Source organism: Diabrotica virgifera, chromosome 2 (assembly GCF_917563875.1).
Source record: "Diabrotica virgifera virgifera chromosome 2, PGI_DIABVI_V3a".
In the NCBI taxonomy this organism is placed as follows: Eukaryota; Metazoa; Arthropoda; class Insecta; order Coleoptera; family Chrysomelidae; genus Diabrotica; species Diabrotica virgifera.
In genome coordinates, this window is record NC_065444.1 from 14,389,380 (window position 1) to 14,407,284 (window position 17,905).

A 17,905-nucleotide genomic window follows, 5' to 3' on the forward strand; every position below is an offset into this window, starting at 1 on the left:
CAAACGTCATCTTAATCCTAAATACTATTCAAAAAGTTGCAAGTTTCTATGTACCTACTATATTTAAAAATATACAGGGTGTAACAAAAATACAGGTCATAAATTAAATCACATGTTCTAGGACCAAAAATAGTTCAAATGAACCTAACTTACCTTTGTACAAATATGCACATAAAAAAAGTTATAACCCTTTGAAGTTTCAAAATGAAAATCAATTTTTTCGAATATATCGAAAACTTATTAGAGATTTTTTATTGAAAATGGACATGTTGCATTCTTATGGTAGGAACATCATAAGAAAAAATTATAGTGAAATTTGGACACCCCATAAAAATTTTATGGGGGTTTTGTTCCCTTAAACCCCCCAAACTTGTGTGTACGTCCAAATTAAATTACTGTTGTGCTATCAGTGCTCTTGTGTTGTGCTCTTAGTGTTTTTTCGATAAGTTAGTTTTTATCGAGTTGGGGCTTATTTTTAATATGTTTGCATAAAAATTTTATGAGGGTTTTGTCCCTTTAAACCCCCCAAATGTTTGTGTACGTTCCAATTAAACTATTACTGCAGTACCATTACTTAAACACAGTGTTTTTAAAACTTTCTTGCCTCTTTGTATTTTTTCGAGAAGGCACCTTTTATCGAGATGTGGCTTCTTTTTTAATATGGTTCAAAAAATACCTAAAAATGTAAATCATAAATAAATCGTATATTATGTATTACCAAGTCTCCATAAACGTACTTAACCATATACAAATTGTGGTGGATTTGAAAAATATTCAAAATATCTCGATAAAAACTGACTTTTCGAAAAAGTACTAAGAGGCAAAAAAAATTTAAAAACATTTTGTTTAACTAATGGTACTACAATCATTATTTAATTGGAACGTACACAAAAGTTTGGGGAGGTTTAAAGGAACCAAACCCCTATAAAGTTTTTATGGGGTGTCCAAATTTCACTATAATTTTTTCTTTAGATGCTACTGCCATAAGAATGCCACATGTCCATTTTCAATAAACAATCTGTAATAGTTTTCGATATATTTAAAAAAATCGATTTTAATTTTGTAACTTCAAAGGGCTGTAACTTTATTTATGTGCACATTTGCACTAAGGTAAGTTAGGTTCAATCGAACTATTTTTGGTCCCAGAATATGTGATTAAATTTATGACCTGTATTTTTGTTACACCCTGTATTTATTCCTGTGTTTTTAGTGTTAAATGCCCTGGTCTAATAAAAACTATACCGACATGTAAAATTAAAGTTGATTATCATAGTCTAGAAATATTATCATTTTTACATATTTTCCGGTCACTCAAGTTATTTTTTTTTAGGCCTGATAAGAATAATGTGTATTTATTATTATTAAAATCTAATGTGTTGCATTTTTATTTCCAAAGGAGTAACATCTGTGCAATTCTATGAATTATCTACCTCGACAAATTGTATAGACATCTTTTTCTGGGTGCATGATTTGTTAAATGATATACCTCCCTCTGTTTCAGCTACTTCTCAGCGCCCTGTAATCCTGTAAAACTCTTCATAGCCTTCGCCCTTCATAGATAAAATTTTAGTTAACTGTACTGATACCGAACACTCGTGGAATACCGGTCCGACTCCGATATCAACCGAGTAGATACAATACTCAAAATCAAAATAGGTACTCGCTCTGATACGATTGGTACGAAGTAACGAAGTAATCAAAGTAACGATTTACATCTCTGTGTAATCGTTACTTTCGGTATTCGTAAGTAACGAGCATTTTGTAACGAATAGTTACTTTTTCAACATCACTAGTTGGAGGATGTCCTCGATTACGATAAGCATCGTGTCTAGGTCTCCTTTCTAAAATTTTCTAGGTATGTACATCTTCCATCTTTGAGTCTGGCAACATGTCCCGCTCGGTTCCATTTCAGCGTTGTAATTCTTTTAACTGCGTATGTAATACCAGTTTTTCTCCTATTTTTCTTTGAAATTCTATCTCTGAGGGATATATTGACCTCTCCATATTGACAAGAATAAAAATAATTGGCGGTTGTATACAACTTCCTCTTAACTTTCTTCTGATAACGATTTCCGGAGTGGAAGAAGTAGCGTTAAGTATTTTAAAATAAAATATCCAATTGTCATTACAACCTAACGGTGGCTAATTCCATTTTCTTCTTCTTTAGCCCATTTCTATCCAATCTTGGACATGGGCCTTCCCCAAATCTTTCCATTTTCGTTTGTCTTTGGCTGCGCTTTTCCAGTTAGTTCCTGCAGCTTTTACAATATTGTCCTTCTATCGCATCTAAGGTCTTCCTCTTCCTCTTCTTCCTGTCCACGGTCTCCAGTTTTGTATTTCAGCATTCCATCTTTTATCCTCCTGTCTCGCCTTGTGGCCCAGAAATCTCCATTTTAACTCTGTTACATATATGTTCAGTTACATTTTTTACTTTTGTTTTCTCTCTTATCCATTTGTTTGATTTTCTGTCTTGTAGTTTTATTCCTAATATGGATCTTTCCATTTTTCTCAAATTTGTTTATGTTGGCCTTTGTTAATGTCCATGTTTCTGACCCATACGTCAGAACAGGAAGGATGCACTGGTCAAATACACTGGTTTTTAGGTGCTATATCTTTGTGTTTTATAGTATCCATCTCAACTTTTAATATGCTGCCCACGCTAATCGGATTCTTCTCTGTTTTTCAATTGATTGGTTCTCTTTATTTGCTTTGATTATTTGACCCAGGTATATATGTTATAGTCAAAGCCCGAATTTCAGGCACTCCTAGGTTTGACTAGGCAATCCTCAGGTCTGACTGACGGTCTTAGTCAAGGCCCGAAATAAATTACAATTTCGGCCTTTGACTAGTCAAACCTAGGAGAGACTAAGTTGGTCAGGCAAAGGTCGAAATTTAATTTTATGAAATCGGGGTTTGACTAGTCAAACCTCGATCAGCTATTAAAATGTCGTAATTTGTTAGATTAGGTTTAATAAAACGTCATTTTTTAATTTTAATGTTTATTATTTTTATATTGTCGTAATTAAAATAAAAAAAATAGTGTTAATTCTCACATGTTAAGGCAATTATGGCATTTAAAGTTGCACAATACCTTAGACCTTTTACATTTACGTAACTTGGAAGAGCATTTTTATTGCAGTAGCAATTTATAAATCCTTGTCCTCCAAATTTAGAATCTTTTGTACTAATTTCTTTTAGAGACAGAGACAGCTTAACGTCTGGAACATCTTCGAAATTAGGAAATTTCTCTTTGCATTCTCTTTTTGTTTTGTTTTGTTGTAATTGATTTCTTGAAAAAAGTGTGTTTATTATTTCGTATTTCGTACCAACTCTATATAAACCAAGTCAATTGTTTTATCTTGTATGATACCCAAAATATTTCAAGCATCTCCTTTGGCTCTATCAAAGCTGGGGATAGGTATTGTTACAGTTTTTCCGATCGAAATTGGAGGACATTTTTTTTCACTTAATTGTTTCATAGCATTATAGGCTGGTCATGAAGACCTTCAATCGCATTTCCTTTATTTATTTTAATCTTTTCTGCCTGTGCACAACGCATGTCTGTACCGCCCGATTACAAATTATGCGCGTATATGCGTCAGAGCTCTCTCTTTTGGCAAATACAAAAAACCACATCTGAAGAAATAATCTGAATTGTTTGACAATTTTCTTCCTCCACTAGTGACGACGCGACGGTCCAGGGCCTTAGTTAGTACTATGGTGACCTTACTTTTGATACTTTTTTATACGAGTTTGATTCTTTTTGATACTTTTTGATACGATTTTAAATTTGCTCTACTGTTGACTTCCCCTAAAGATTGGAATAATAAAATTCTGGGTAGCTTGACATGCAAGGTCAAATGCTATCCCGACTGGACTAGGTATATAATGGTAGGGGAACCCAAGCGGGGATTTTTGCAGTTACTCGAGCGCGTCAGTTTATCACATGAGGAGAAACCTTGTACCCTGTAAATGTACCTCTATCATATATTGGTTCTTAATACAGGGGAGTTCGTTAAGGGGAAAAAATATATCCTTAGAAAAACTCGAAATCGTCAGATTTAGATAAGTTAAAATATGCAAAAGAGTTAAAATTTCAAAAACCTGAAGATTTCAGCGGGCGTAAGGAAATGGGTGAGTCACAATATTTCACAAAAAAAGCGAATATTTCGCGAAATGAACGACAGATAAGTCTAAAAGATACGAAAAAATAAGTTGGTACGAAATACGGAATAATAAACACACTTTTTTCAAGAAATCAAATAAGGGAATGCAAAGAGAAATTTCCTAATTTCGAAGATGTTCCAGACGTTAAGCTGTCTCTGTCTCTAAAAGAAATTAGTACAAAAGATTCTAAATTTGGAGGACAAGGATTTATAAAATGCTACTGCCATAAAAATGCTCTTCCAAATTACGTAAGTGTAAAAGGTCTAACGTATTGTACAACTCTAAATGCCATAATGCCTCAACATGTGAGAATAAACACTAATTTTTATATTTTAGTTAAGACAATATAAAAATAATAAACAATAAAATTAAAAAATGACGTTTTATTAAACCTAATCTAACAAATTACGACATTTTAATAGCTGATCGGGGTTTGACTAGTCAAACCCCGATTTCATAAAATTCAATTTCGACCTTTGCCTGACCAACGTAGTCTCTCCTAGGTTTGACTAGTCAAAGGCCGAAACGGTAATTTATTTCGGGCTTTGACTAAGACCGTCAGTCAGACCTGAGGATTGCCTAGTCAAACCTAGGAGTGCCTGAAATTCGGGCTTTGACTATAACATATATATTCGTCAACAACCTCGATATAGACATTATTTATATTTATATTTATTCTGTCGTTTGTATTTGTCATGATTTTGGTTTTACTCATATTCATTTTTAATCCTATCTTCTCTGATGCGTATGCTAGTTGAGTCAGCATTGTGTCTAGTTCTAATTGATTGGTTGTAATAAGGACAACATCATCGCAATATCTGAGGTGATTGAGATTCTTCCCGGTTATGTTGATACCCATTCCAGTTCTATAAAGACGTCTTCCAGAGCTAAGGTGAAGAGTTTTGGGAATATTACATCTTACGCCTCTACGTATTTCTATGGGATTCGTTTTGTTTGTTTTATTTTCCCATTCGACTGTCGTAGTTGCTGTTTTATAGATGTTATGTTGCTTGTACCTGGAGTCTATTCTGATAATATTTAGAGCTTTTTCTATTGCCCATATCTCGACACTCTCGAACGCTTTTTCATAGTCTACAAAGGCTAAACATAAATCTAGGTTGTATTCGTTTGCCTTCTCTATCAATATTTTCATATTGGGGAGATGATCTATGGTACTAAACCCTTTTCTGAAACCTGCTTGTCAACTGGCTGATAACTGTCCATTTTATTTGTAAGTCTATTGGTTATAATTCTAATAGAGAGTTTCTACATTCCATATAAACACAAATTTGAAAGTAGAAGATTTGGCCAGACTTTCGACGATACTCTGTAGGAACTATACCTATACAATAATTACATAATTTTTTACTTTGATTTATTTAACTCTTTTATTAAATTTCAGAAAATAGCTCAGTAATATGTACGGTAGATTACAAATTAATCACCAAAAAGGATGGAAAGCGGTATGTAGACCCAGACACACTCAAATCCCATTTGGACCTAAACGTTGATAAAACTCATTATCATTTTGGAAATCTCTTCGGTGGAAATAAAGTTTTAGGTAAGAAGAAAAAGTATGTTTATATGTTTTTGTCTTTTTGTCTGCTTTATTTATCGTCCGTTTGCTTCGTAAATTGTAGAAAGCACGGTTTTAGGTTGTCACCAGAATGTTGGTCTCAACGATATAACAGAAGTCTGTAGATTTTCGGCTCTAGGCCTTCTCATTGTATTAATAGATGTTGCTACAGCATCTGAAAGCAAATTAATTTGTATAATTTTGCTTAGGGAGAAAGTTTGTTTTCTTTTTAATACAGAGCAGACCGAAAGGCCGACCATAAGCCTCCCTGAAGAGCACAAAAGGGTAAAACGTACCTGAGAGAATGATGGTCGCATCTTAAACAAAATTAAATGTAAACTGTATAAACATTTTCAATTTCTTTGCAACACGAAAGTGCAGCAGCTGCATAATACTCTGGTTAAATCGGAGAGTGCAAGAAGAGTCTATACCGCTTTCGGAGGTCTTTTACCCCTCGTCAGTAGTCCCATATCCTCTTCTCTCCGATTTCCCCAGGTATTATACTTTGGGCCTTCCCGAATTGCAAAGAAAGAAATGTCACGGATGAACTAGATCCATCTACCGAAAAACAAAGTAAGCTATCAATCGAAGTAGCACAGAAAACGACAATAAATATCGTCTCTTTTTAATTCATTTACTCTTTTGTTTGAGTATTAAGGAATCTTTCTTGTTGGAGGTTTTACCACGCTGAGCAGATAAGTTGTGAATTATTTAAAATTCTCTCATCTTAATTTCCTCGGCATCCTGTATGATTTATAAATTTTGAGAATCTCAGGAGGTGTAACCAAAGAAAGTATTCCACCTGTTGTCAATATGGTGGTATGGGAACGTTATTTATTTTCGTTTTCTGTGCTACTTCGATTGATAACTTACTTTGTTAAATATAATCTGTTTTTAATTTTCTCTTAATTTACTCATATTGTGAGTACACGGAATCAACATTCGATGGAATTTTACCTAGATAAATTGACTGGAGGTGACTTCATATTGCAGAGCCCCTTTTGTCTGCTTTATTTATCGTCCGTTTGCTTTGTAAATATTTAGTAAAAAGCCGAATTTAGATTGTCACCAGAAAGTTGGTTCCAACGATAGAAGTATTTAGATTTTGGGATTTAGGCGTGATTCTCATTGTGTTGTATATATTTTTTGTAACTAATACAGCTCTCTAAAAGTTAGTTTCAATAAGAGTATCCCATGTATTAGCTAGGATCTAAATTGCATAAAGCATATGTTTTCTTTATATTTTTTTCATTTTTTCTATAACACCTTGGTCCATTGGTTGCATTAGACCGGTCACATTTGGTAGGAGGAATATTACTTGATCGAAAAGTTTGTTTAAAACTTTAATGCTGGGTAAGTTAGAGCATTATCAATAATAAGAAGAACCTTGTCTTCTTTCTTATGTTGGTGTCTGTGTAACATTCGGTAAAAATGTTTCTATACATTGCTGGATTGGATACATATCTCGGACATGTGATGCGGGGCGAGAAGTATGGCATACTGCGACTCATAATGTAAGAAATTTCATGGCTGAAGAACCTGAGAGAATGGTTTGGATGCAGCTCAAAAACAACTATTTAGAGCTAATGCCTCAAAAATTAAAATAGCTATGATGATTGCCAACCTACATAGCGGAGATGGCACCTGAAGAAGAAGAAGATATGGTTATCTATAAATAGTCTCTATAGTGTTTATAACTTGATCCCTATCCTCAATTCATCATCATCATAGTCATTAACATCTTAGTGGATGTGTTGTGGTTCATAATTGGGCTTCAGCAGCTCGGACAGTTTGATTGATAATATTTCTCCACTGGTCGTGGTCATCAGTTACATGTATTGCCTCAGTCTACTGTTTGTTGAGAAGCTTTGTAGTAATGTCCGCCCATCGCTGTGGAGATCTTCCGCGTTGGCGTTGAGTCTGAGGCCTTTCTTGGACCACCAACCGCTCCATTTTGTGATCACTTTGATGGATATGACCAAAGAACTTTAAAATTCTATAGTAAACGGTACTGGAGAGACGCTGATCCGGTTTAATTTCATCCAGAACCGAGATATTTGTACGGCGAGCCGTCCATGGAATTCGAAGCAGGCGTCTCCATGTCCACATTTCAAAGGCGTCTATACGTCGTCTATCTGTTTCTTTGACTGCCCATGTCTCGCATGCATAGTACAATATGGAAAAGACCAGAGTTGAAACGAGTCTCTTTTTGTTTGTCATAGTAATGTGACGATCACGCCAGACCCCGTTTAGTTCACTCATTGCTGCTCTTGCTAGTTGAATGCGTCTTCTAATTTCGGGTTCACAACTGCCTGTGTTGTTAACTAGAGCTCCAATATATATCATAGATGAGACTACCTCGCATCCTCGCAGGAAACTGTTGTTGGCGATCAATAACCATGATTTTGGTTTTGTTGTAGTTAACCATGAGTCCAAATTTAGCACTTTCTACCTCGAGTTTTTTTAATAATTCAGTAATTTCTTCTGGAGTAGAGGCTAGAAGTGTAGTGTCGTCTGCGAAACGCAAGATCCTCAATTATTTGCCCCTATTTAATTCTAAATTTGTAGACATTTTTCTTCCAATGGATATGTTCTGTCTGAGTACTGCCAAGCTTCGTTTTGATGACCATTTTTGTTCTTTCCACTTCAATGTTAAAAGTGGATTTGATCTAATTAATCTATGGTTACTCCCTGTTGAAAAGTTATTCAATACTGAAGTAAAAACTTCCTTTGTATAATGGTATAAAAAAGTTTTATTAAGTTTAAAAAAGTATAAAAAGTATTTAAAAGTATAAAAGAGTTTTTATACCATTATACAAAAGGAAGTTTTTACTTCTGTATGTTTTTTTTAACTATGGTATACAGCCAGCTACTGGGATTTTTCCATTGATTTTATTTTTTTTTTATTCAATACTGTTACATCCTGAACTATATTTCTCCGATTTGATATTATGAAATCAATCTCATTTTTTCTTCTTTGTTTCGGACTCCTTCATGTCCACTTACGTTGGGCTTCATCCTGAAGAATGATTCGAGTTCATCACAAAGAAATTCTTCTGATGTAAGAAGTCAAGAAGCCTGTTACCTCTCTCATTTCACTCACAAAATCCAAAGTTTCCTATAGCGGATTCTGCCTTATCTAGAATGTAGGTAGATGATTTTTAAAAGACTGAAAATCATAGCATGGTGCATCGATGACCTTAAACGCAAATTATTATAAATTCTTACTAAAGAGACAATACATATTTCTAATAATATGATTTTTATTTTAGAGGATAGCTTTAACAACGTACTCAACGAGAATTCTAAAGAAGTAGATGACATTTCAAAGGAAACAAATAGGTCAATAGTCAGTAGTATTGTAGTAACAGTTTTAAAGTCTATATTTAGAGTACCGTTTGACGATATCTTTGTGGACTAAAACTAAAAGGAGTATTAATTGTGTAATATTCGGTGTACATAAGTTTTTAAGTATCATAAGTATTACTTTAAGAATAAATACAAAAGATTAAACAAAATATGTTATTTTTATTTCAAAAAAACAAAAATATCTGCATATATAGATAAATGAAAATTCAATCATTGAAACGGAATTAAATTACATGCTGTCTACAGGAAACATCGTCAAGAAAGTATAAAGTAGGCATCATAGAATGGTAAGAAATTAGTCACATGAATGGATCGTGTGACTAATATTGAGATTCTACGTAGAACTAGAATGGGCAAGGACGAGATAGAATGAGCAAGATTATTAACTCTATCAAAGAGCGCAAACTAGAATATCTTGGGCTTGGGCATATTATGACGAATGAACAAAGATATGGCTTGTTGCAACTCATTATTCAGGGCAAGGTATTTCGAAATAGAGGACCAGGGAGAAGATGAATATCTTGGAAGAAGAAGAATATCTATTCAATACCTGAGAGAGTGGTTCAATGGGTTCCATACATCTACAACGAGACTATTCCGACTAGCAGCAAGCAAAGTTAGAATAACCATGCTGATCGCCAACATTCGGAACGTATAGCACCGTAAGAAGAAGATCTATTTAAATAAACATTTCTTTGGCAAAATGGAAGCCATTCTTTACTTTGGGTCATCTGTTGTTCAGTCGCCACAGTTAAAGTTATAGAAATTGAAATAGTTTCTTATAATATGTACAAAACCATAATAATAGGTATTAGCATTTTATAACTAGACAATGCGTACAATGTGACAATATAACTGACTAACTGTGTAGTTAAACAATGGTATTAGATATAATGTATATGCTCAAAATATTCTCTATAAGTGTTTCTATATTCTCTATTTTCATAGTACAGAACCACATTCAATTATTTTTAGGTTTGGACATTACTCCAGTTACTCCTAAGACGTCAAACAAAAATTATGTATAACTGGCTGCATAATTATTAGTAACCCAGATTATTTGCCTGAATAGAATATTTACAGGACTTTAATTATTATTCAAAAATATTGCAATATAATCGAAAACTATAGTAAAATATAAAATTTGTTTATTGTTTGTTTTTACAAACTGGTTAGATAATTCTGTTTTTTTTTTTTTAATTCTGAAATCATTGTATATATTTGTTATGCAACCAGTATTACATAATGATTATTGCAACGGGGTTGGTCGAATTTGTAAATTTGTTTTATTAATAGAGAGGATGGATATGGTGGTGTAGGTATTCTTCTGAGCAAAATATTGCTGTTAACAATAAAAAGTTTTTTCAGGGTGTTGAAGGTCTAATGTATTTGTCTCTTGCTGCTAAAGTAAGTAACTTATTTTACACTAAATATTTATTGGATGTATGATAAATCAAAATAAAAAATATCTGAAAGAAATTGGTCATAGTTTTTTTTAAGTTTGGAAAACCTTTACTTTACTAAAATAAATTATTATGTTTTAATGTAATCTGGAATAAAGCCGTGGTTATTTTGTAACGTATAAAAATAATGTAGTTAAGTGTTTATCGTAGTTTGTAAAATAAAAGATATAAATTCATGATGAAAACATATTATGTTTTATACATATTTTAATAAACATGACTATATATTTTAATGTTTGAAAAGTGTAAGACTAAAAAGTAAAAAATAAAACAATATGAAAAAAAAAATTTAAGAAACGCATTTCTTTAGTTACGAGTGACTAAAATTAAACATATTATAAAAAAATCAACACATTCGTTAAAGAAAAGCGTGATACGAAAACCGTGTATTCGATGAAGACGCGCCACGCTTTTCTTTGACGAATGTGTTAGATTTTTTCAATTTATTTTATTTTTTGCTTTTTAGTTGATTTTTTTATATGTTTAATGTTAGTCACTCGTAACTAAAGAAAAGCGTTTCTTAATAGTTATTTATGATATAAATGTTAAAATTACAATTTTAAGGCACGCATGTAAAAGTTTATACAAACTTATAATTATATATCAACAATTATAATTTATTCATTCTCAATTACAGGACAATACCTACAAAAACTTTCACTTGAACTTGACTGACATTCCATTTTTATATTTTTCTTGACATTACATCAAAACTGTCTATACTGTCTATACGTAAATCATAACAACTATAGAATAACATCTATTTTTATTGTTGTATATTCTAACAAATTTTAATAGTTTTTTCTACAAACGTGTTAAAAATGCAATAATACAGTTTAAATTAATTTTTAAAAAACCTTTTAAGTTGTACTATTAATATTAATGTTAATAAATGAAATATAAATATTTTGACGTTTCACAATTTGACAATTCACTTTTACCTGCAGTGCCTTAAAAATTTTAAAGCACTAGTGCTTTATGTAGCATTTTTAACGCTCCTATGCAGTGCTAAAAATTGCATTTTTTACACGGTTGTAGAAAAAAATATTTTTTTCATATTTTTTAATTCTAGTTTTCATTAAAAACATTGCTGACACATACCTAAACACCTTCTTCATTTATTACTTTGGAGAGTGTATATTATACAGGGTGTCCCGAAAAGATTGCTCATAAATGATACCATAGATTCTGGTGCCAAAAATATGTTGACTGAACTTAGTTTTCATTAAAAACATTGCTGAGACATACCTAAACACCTTCTTCCTTCTTATTTTGGAGAGTGTATATTATACAGGGTGTCCCGAAAAGATTGCTCATAAATGATACCATAGATTCTGGTGCCAAAAATATGTTGACTGAACTTAACTTACCTTAGTACAAATGTGCACATAAAAAGAGTTATAGCTCTTTAAAATTACAAAATGAAAATCAATGTTTTCCAATATTTCGAAAGCTATTAGAGATCTATTATTGAAAATATGCATATGGCATTCTTATGGGTGGAACATCTTAACAAAAAATTATAGTGAAATTTGTGTACCCCATAAAAATTTTATGGGGATTTGTTCCCTTAAACCCCTCCCAAACTTTTGTGTACGTTCCAATTAAATTATTATTATGGTACCAATAGTTAGACACACTGTATTTTTAAAATTTTTTACGTCTTAGTCTTTTCTAGATAACCCAGTTTTTATAGAGATACGGCTTCTTTTTTAATATGTTTACATAAAAATTGTATGGGGGTTTCGTTCCTTTAAACCCCCCAAATGTTTGTGTACGTTCTAATTAAACTTTTATTGTGGTACCACTAGTTAAACACAGTGTTTTTAAAACTTTTTTGCCTATTAGTATATTTTCATATTATAAAAATGTAAATTAGAGATTTTTCATATTATTACCAGGTCTCTATAATCGTACTTAACCATATACAAATAGGTGGTGGATTTGACAAATATTCAAAATATCTCTATAAAAACTGGCTTTTCGAGTGTTTAACTAATAATACTTTAACAATAATGTAATAAGAATTTACACAAAAGTTTGGGGGGTTTAAGGGAACAAAAACCCCCATAAAACTTTTATGGGGTGCACAAATTTCATTATAATTTTTTGTTAAGATGTTCCTGTCATAAGAATGCCACATGTCTATTTTCAATAAAAAATCTCTAATAGTTTTCGAAAAATTGAAAAAATTGATTTTCATTTTGTAACTTCAAAGGGCTATAACTTTTTTTATGTGCACATTTGTACTAAGGTAAGTTAAGTTCAATCAACATATTTTTGACCCCAGAATCTGTGGTATAATTCATGACCAATCTTTTCGGGCCCGTATATCGCACCCTTAGTAATATAGAGGCACAATTCAAAAAAGTAGATTTTTGGGAAATCGCGTTTAAAGTTTTTGGTTTCCTACATTGCAGCTATTTTTTCAAATAACATGCTTATTATTTAAGATATAAATGTGCAATTTGGCATATTTGTTATTTGATAAGTGTAGAATAAAATAGCAATGACAAAAAATAATAATATAAAATTCCATTAATTACAAGTAATGGAAAAAAATCTTTCAAGTTAGTCCCATATAGTACAAAAAACATAACAGAAATAAGGAACTGTTAAAGTTTGATTCCTTATATTATTAATATACCTTCACTGTTTATGCAATATAGCGATCTATTATGAATTAGGCCCAATTATTTATCACATTTTGCATGATATAACGGCTCAACTCAAAATTGTTCTATATAATACAAAATTTATTAAAACACAATCTCCCCTGGAATTTCGTCATAGAAAGACACGTTACTGATTGTTATCTTCTAGTAGTAAAAGCAAGAGGTGGGATTGTAGAGTGAGAGAGAGGCACAAATATAGTTACCGGACCATTAATGTTCTTTTTCTCTCTCTGTCAGCGTAACCGGTAGAGAATTTCATTTTGTATCGTTATCACTTAAAATCACAGTTAATACAAATTTTGAGTTGAGCCCTTATATTTTACTGAGGGTGCGATATCCAAACCCACAACAACCTTCAGGTAAATTATGGAACTTACAATTATCTTGTGAAAGAAGCAGTGGCGTGCGGTGACTTCTTCGGAAGGGGAAGCGATTCAATAAGGATATAAAAATATTTTCTTAAGGGTCGAGGGTCGAGCCACTTCCCACCTGATAACACTCTGATGAGCTATAGGGGCTCTCTATCAGCAAAGTGCTTATGTGAGACGTCCTGGGTACAAGGACTTACACACTACAAGGTCACTACCCCGATCAATGCGTGAGGCACTCTATTCCCGCTATTTCTAGTGACTAGCGACCTATCATTGATCTATATTGCTAGCTCGGGCCTTGAGTCCTCGCGCCGGGCTTTGTTTCCTAAAGAAGAGTTCTATTAAAAAAAAATTATATTCCGAGGCATTTTCCACAACACACAACTTTCAACAATATGACACTTATTTATACTTGAGGTCTATTCTCCTATCACTTCTGATAATTGTTGAATGCAGTCTTTTTCAATGGATAATAGGGCTAAATTTCGCTTGTTGAATTTCTTTTAAAATCTTAATTTGAAACTTTTAATGCCTTATGCAGTTGTGGCTGGGATAGCTGGTACAGTGGAACCTCGATAACTCGGATTAATCGGGACCGCGGCCGATCCGGGTTACCGAAAATCCGGGTTAGCCGGAGAATATGGTAAAAATTAATAAAATACGGTATAGTACTTACAGATAAACTCCGTTAGAATTGAAATAACATGAAATATATATAAATATGCACAGTACCTACACATATTAATTACTAAAAACACGCAAACACAAACCTAAGCAAAGCAAACCGAAGCGAACAATACCACAATACTGTATTCATACTCACAATCCGAAGGATGTTTTGTTATTATGTATTAAGAACAGTGAAAACTAAGACCATTGATTATTTGATTAAAAAAGAATTTTTTAAATAGTCTTTCTTAAACAATGCTAACACAGTTTGAAATAAAAAATAAAGGAATAATACAGACAGGTGCCTGTTGTTTCTGCCGGCTTGTGCCCATGAGTCATTTTTACTATCTATAGTTCAAATTATTGTCGAAGCGAAGATCGGTGGAATATGCGCATTTTATCAATGAAATTCGATATTTTTAAGATATTCCAGAAGCCGCTATAGATAAAATGTTTTAACGACCTAATAATCATTCATAATTACTCAACGGATATTAGTACAGTTAAAATAATTAAGACGATAACCGGACAACATTGATTTAATGAGTAAAATTTAGTTTTTTTTTATTTTAATGACAAAAAAAGCAAGCCCATTAGCAGAACCCAATTAAAAATTATTTTGCACATCATATTTGAAACATTATTTGGTTGAAAAATCTCATTTTTGTTGGCAAAAAAAATATATTAATTTGTTTGGACTAAATTAACGTTGTGCTTATCTTAAAAAGGATATGTTAGTATCAACATTCGCACAGTGTTGCCAAACTGAATTTTGTTATTTTGGGTGTAAATTTTTTCCACGGATCTCCGAGGGTACTATACACAAATACACATTATCTCTCAAATATTATATTACATACATACATTTTTATTGTTGAAATGTTTATCTGATAATTAACTATTTTGATGGGAAATAAGCCACAATTAAATTGAAAAAATAATTTTATTAACATTTCGACGCCCAGAACGGGTGTCATTGTCAAAATACAAAATATGTACTGAAAATCAAAATGTTTATCTGATGAAAATCGGTCCGGGTTAGCCGGACTTCCGGGTTATCGGGGGCCGACTTATCGGGGTTCCACTGTACCTACTACTTCACACAACTTGATCACTTCACACAGTGACTTGTTTAAACCAGTAGTTATACTTGTTTAAACCCAGATTTCTGGGTATTTCTTTATCACTAATGTCAGTTGTTTCATAAACGACACTTAACTGAGAATGCAAAGCTGGGATATCAAAAGATTTTCATTATTTAATCGTAGTGAAATAAATTCCTCTGTGGGAAATTTTGATGAATTATAATTAGAAATATTAAGATTATATATAATTCTACAAATTTTAAATCGTTAAAATTTTGAAAGTTAGAATTCATTTGTTATAGAATATTATCAAAAGGTCTCTCTGTTGCCGACATTATCAATCTTCATTATTTTTCTTTCATGTTCAAACCCCATATTTTCATTTTTATCCCAAATATTTTTAAACTGTTCTCGTTTTTTAATTATCGTATTATAGGCTATTGATTATGTTCAAAATAAGATAGCTAAAAGGAACTACAACGTTAACGGGGTTTTATTATTTCATATGGTCAATGGACATCTATATATGAAAAAACCGCGGAGTGCTACCATTTAAAGGGGTGCGTTTTTGAGAAATGGGTGAATTAGTCTCTGGGCACAGGTTACATTAGGGCGAGTTATATGCATTTTTGGTACAAACATACCTACATAAAAATTGTTCCTGGTTAAATTTCCTATCTAAATATCACTTTTTGAAGTAAATGATACTTTTTTTTACAAAAATATATTTAAAAGAAAAAGCCCAAAGAAACCCAAAAGAAAGAAATTTTGTTTTTTGGCCCATAACTTTTGTCCACGAGGATATAGGTATAGACATTGCTTTACAGAAAAAAAATCTACATATTTTTTCTTTAAAATTTTGTTTAGTAGAGGTAATTAGGATTTATAGTTTTCGAAATATGATTTTTCAAAGTTCGCCACTCACAGCAATTTTGGGCAATTTTCCTTGTTATTTCGCAAATATTGTTCTGTAACTTTTTTCTATGTAACTTTAGGTATATGTAATGGTACACGTAATAGGAATAGAAATCAATTACCTTTAAAATGGTCTACTGTATAACGTTCTACGACTTTTTTTAAAGAGATTATGGTTTTTCAAGTTTTTATACTTTTAACGATTTTTTATAATATAATATAAAAATAAAATAATATTATTATATAATATATTATATATCATATAATAGTATATTATATATAGTATATATATAATATAATATTATATTGTATATTATACAATACGTAATATAAAAAAATATTATTTTTTACATTTTTTACAATTATTTTTGAAATTTCTCATTATAACTTTTTTTTCTTGTAAATGAATATACTATATATATTTTTTATATCTTTTTTTTTTATATCTTTTCTTTAAAATGGTGTATCATCTGTATTTAAATAATGGAAACCGAGTGATTACGATATTTTTTTACCTGTATTATTTAAAATTATTTCTTTTACAAAAATTACATAAACATTAGTCTTAGAAAACATCACTTTAGTTAAAATTATTTGAACGTTGACATTTAAAAAATTTTCAAATCAAAGTTCATCTCTTGGTTAGCATTAGCTTCAATATCTTCCTCTGACACTTCAGTTATCTTACAGTTCCCACAATTAGTACCCATGCACATGCACCTTTTGCAGAATATCGAACAACTAATTCCTATCTTCCTACAACCACAGTTTTTTGTACATCCTTTGATACATTTACATGCTATTTTTTCAAGCAAAACTTGTGGTGCAGGAGCTTTGACAGTAAATATTGGAATTAATACATATTTTGAAGTCTGCTCGGCCGAGTCAAGTTGCTCCAAAGTATTACCTATAAAAAATAAGATTCAATCATAACACACAATCACATAAAAAATTATAATGAGAAATTTAAAAAATAATCCTAAAATCAAAAATCGTTGCAAGTACATACTTATTACATTTTGAAAAAGCATATCTTATTTAAAAATAATCCTAGAATCTTTTATAATACACCATTTTAAAGTGAACAGAATAAGCTTTCTTTTTTATTATATAATATATACCTAAATGTAGAAAAAAAGTTATAATGGGAAATTTAAAAAATAATCGTAAAAAATATAAAAACTCGTTAAAAGTATAAAATCTTGAAAAAGATAAACTCTTTTAAAGAAGTCGTAAACATTATATGTACAGTAGAACCTTTTAAAGGTAATTGAATTCTATTCCTTTTACATGTACCATTGCATATGCCTAAAGTTGCGTAGAAAAAAGTTACAGAACAATATTTGCGAAATAACATGGAAAATTGCCCAAAATTGCTGTGAGTGGTGAACTTTGAAAAATCATATTTCGAAAACTGTAAATCCTAATAACCTCTACCAAACATCATTTTAAAGAGAGAATATGTAATTTTTTTTTCTGTGAAGAAATGTCTATAACTATGTCCCCGTGGACAAAAGTTATGGGACAAAATACAAAATTTCTGTCTTTTGGGTTTCTTTGTGCTTTTTCTTTTGAATATATTTTTGTAAAAAAAAGTATCTTTGACTTTAAAAAG

General features: G+C 31.5%; 1 protein-coding gene across 1 annotated transcript in view; it reads left to right on the top strand.

Moving 5' to 3' along the window:
• The window catches only part of LOC114345489 (protein takeout-like), a 28,170-nt gene extending 18,909 nt beyond the window's left edge, over positions 1-9,261 (top strand). The window contains exons 5-6 of the mRNA XM_028296309.2: positions 5,570-5,728; positions 9,016-9,261. Coding sequence (XP_028152110.1) covers positions 5,570-5,728; positions 9,016-9,164 — 308 coding nt within the window. The 3' untranslated portion in view covers positions 9,165-9,261. The remainder of the gene's footprint in view (positions 1-5,569; positions 5,729-9,015) is intronic.
• The last annotated feature ends 8,644 nt before the right edge of the window (positions 9,262-17,905 follow it).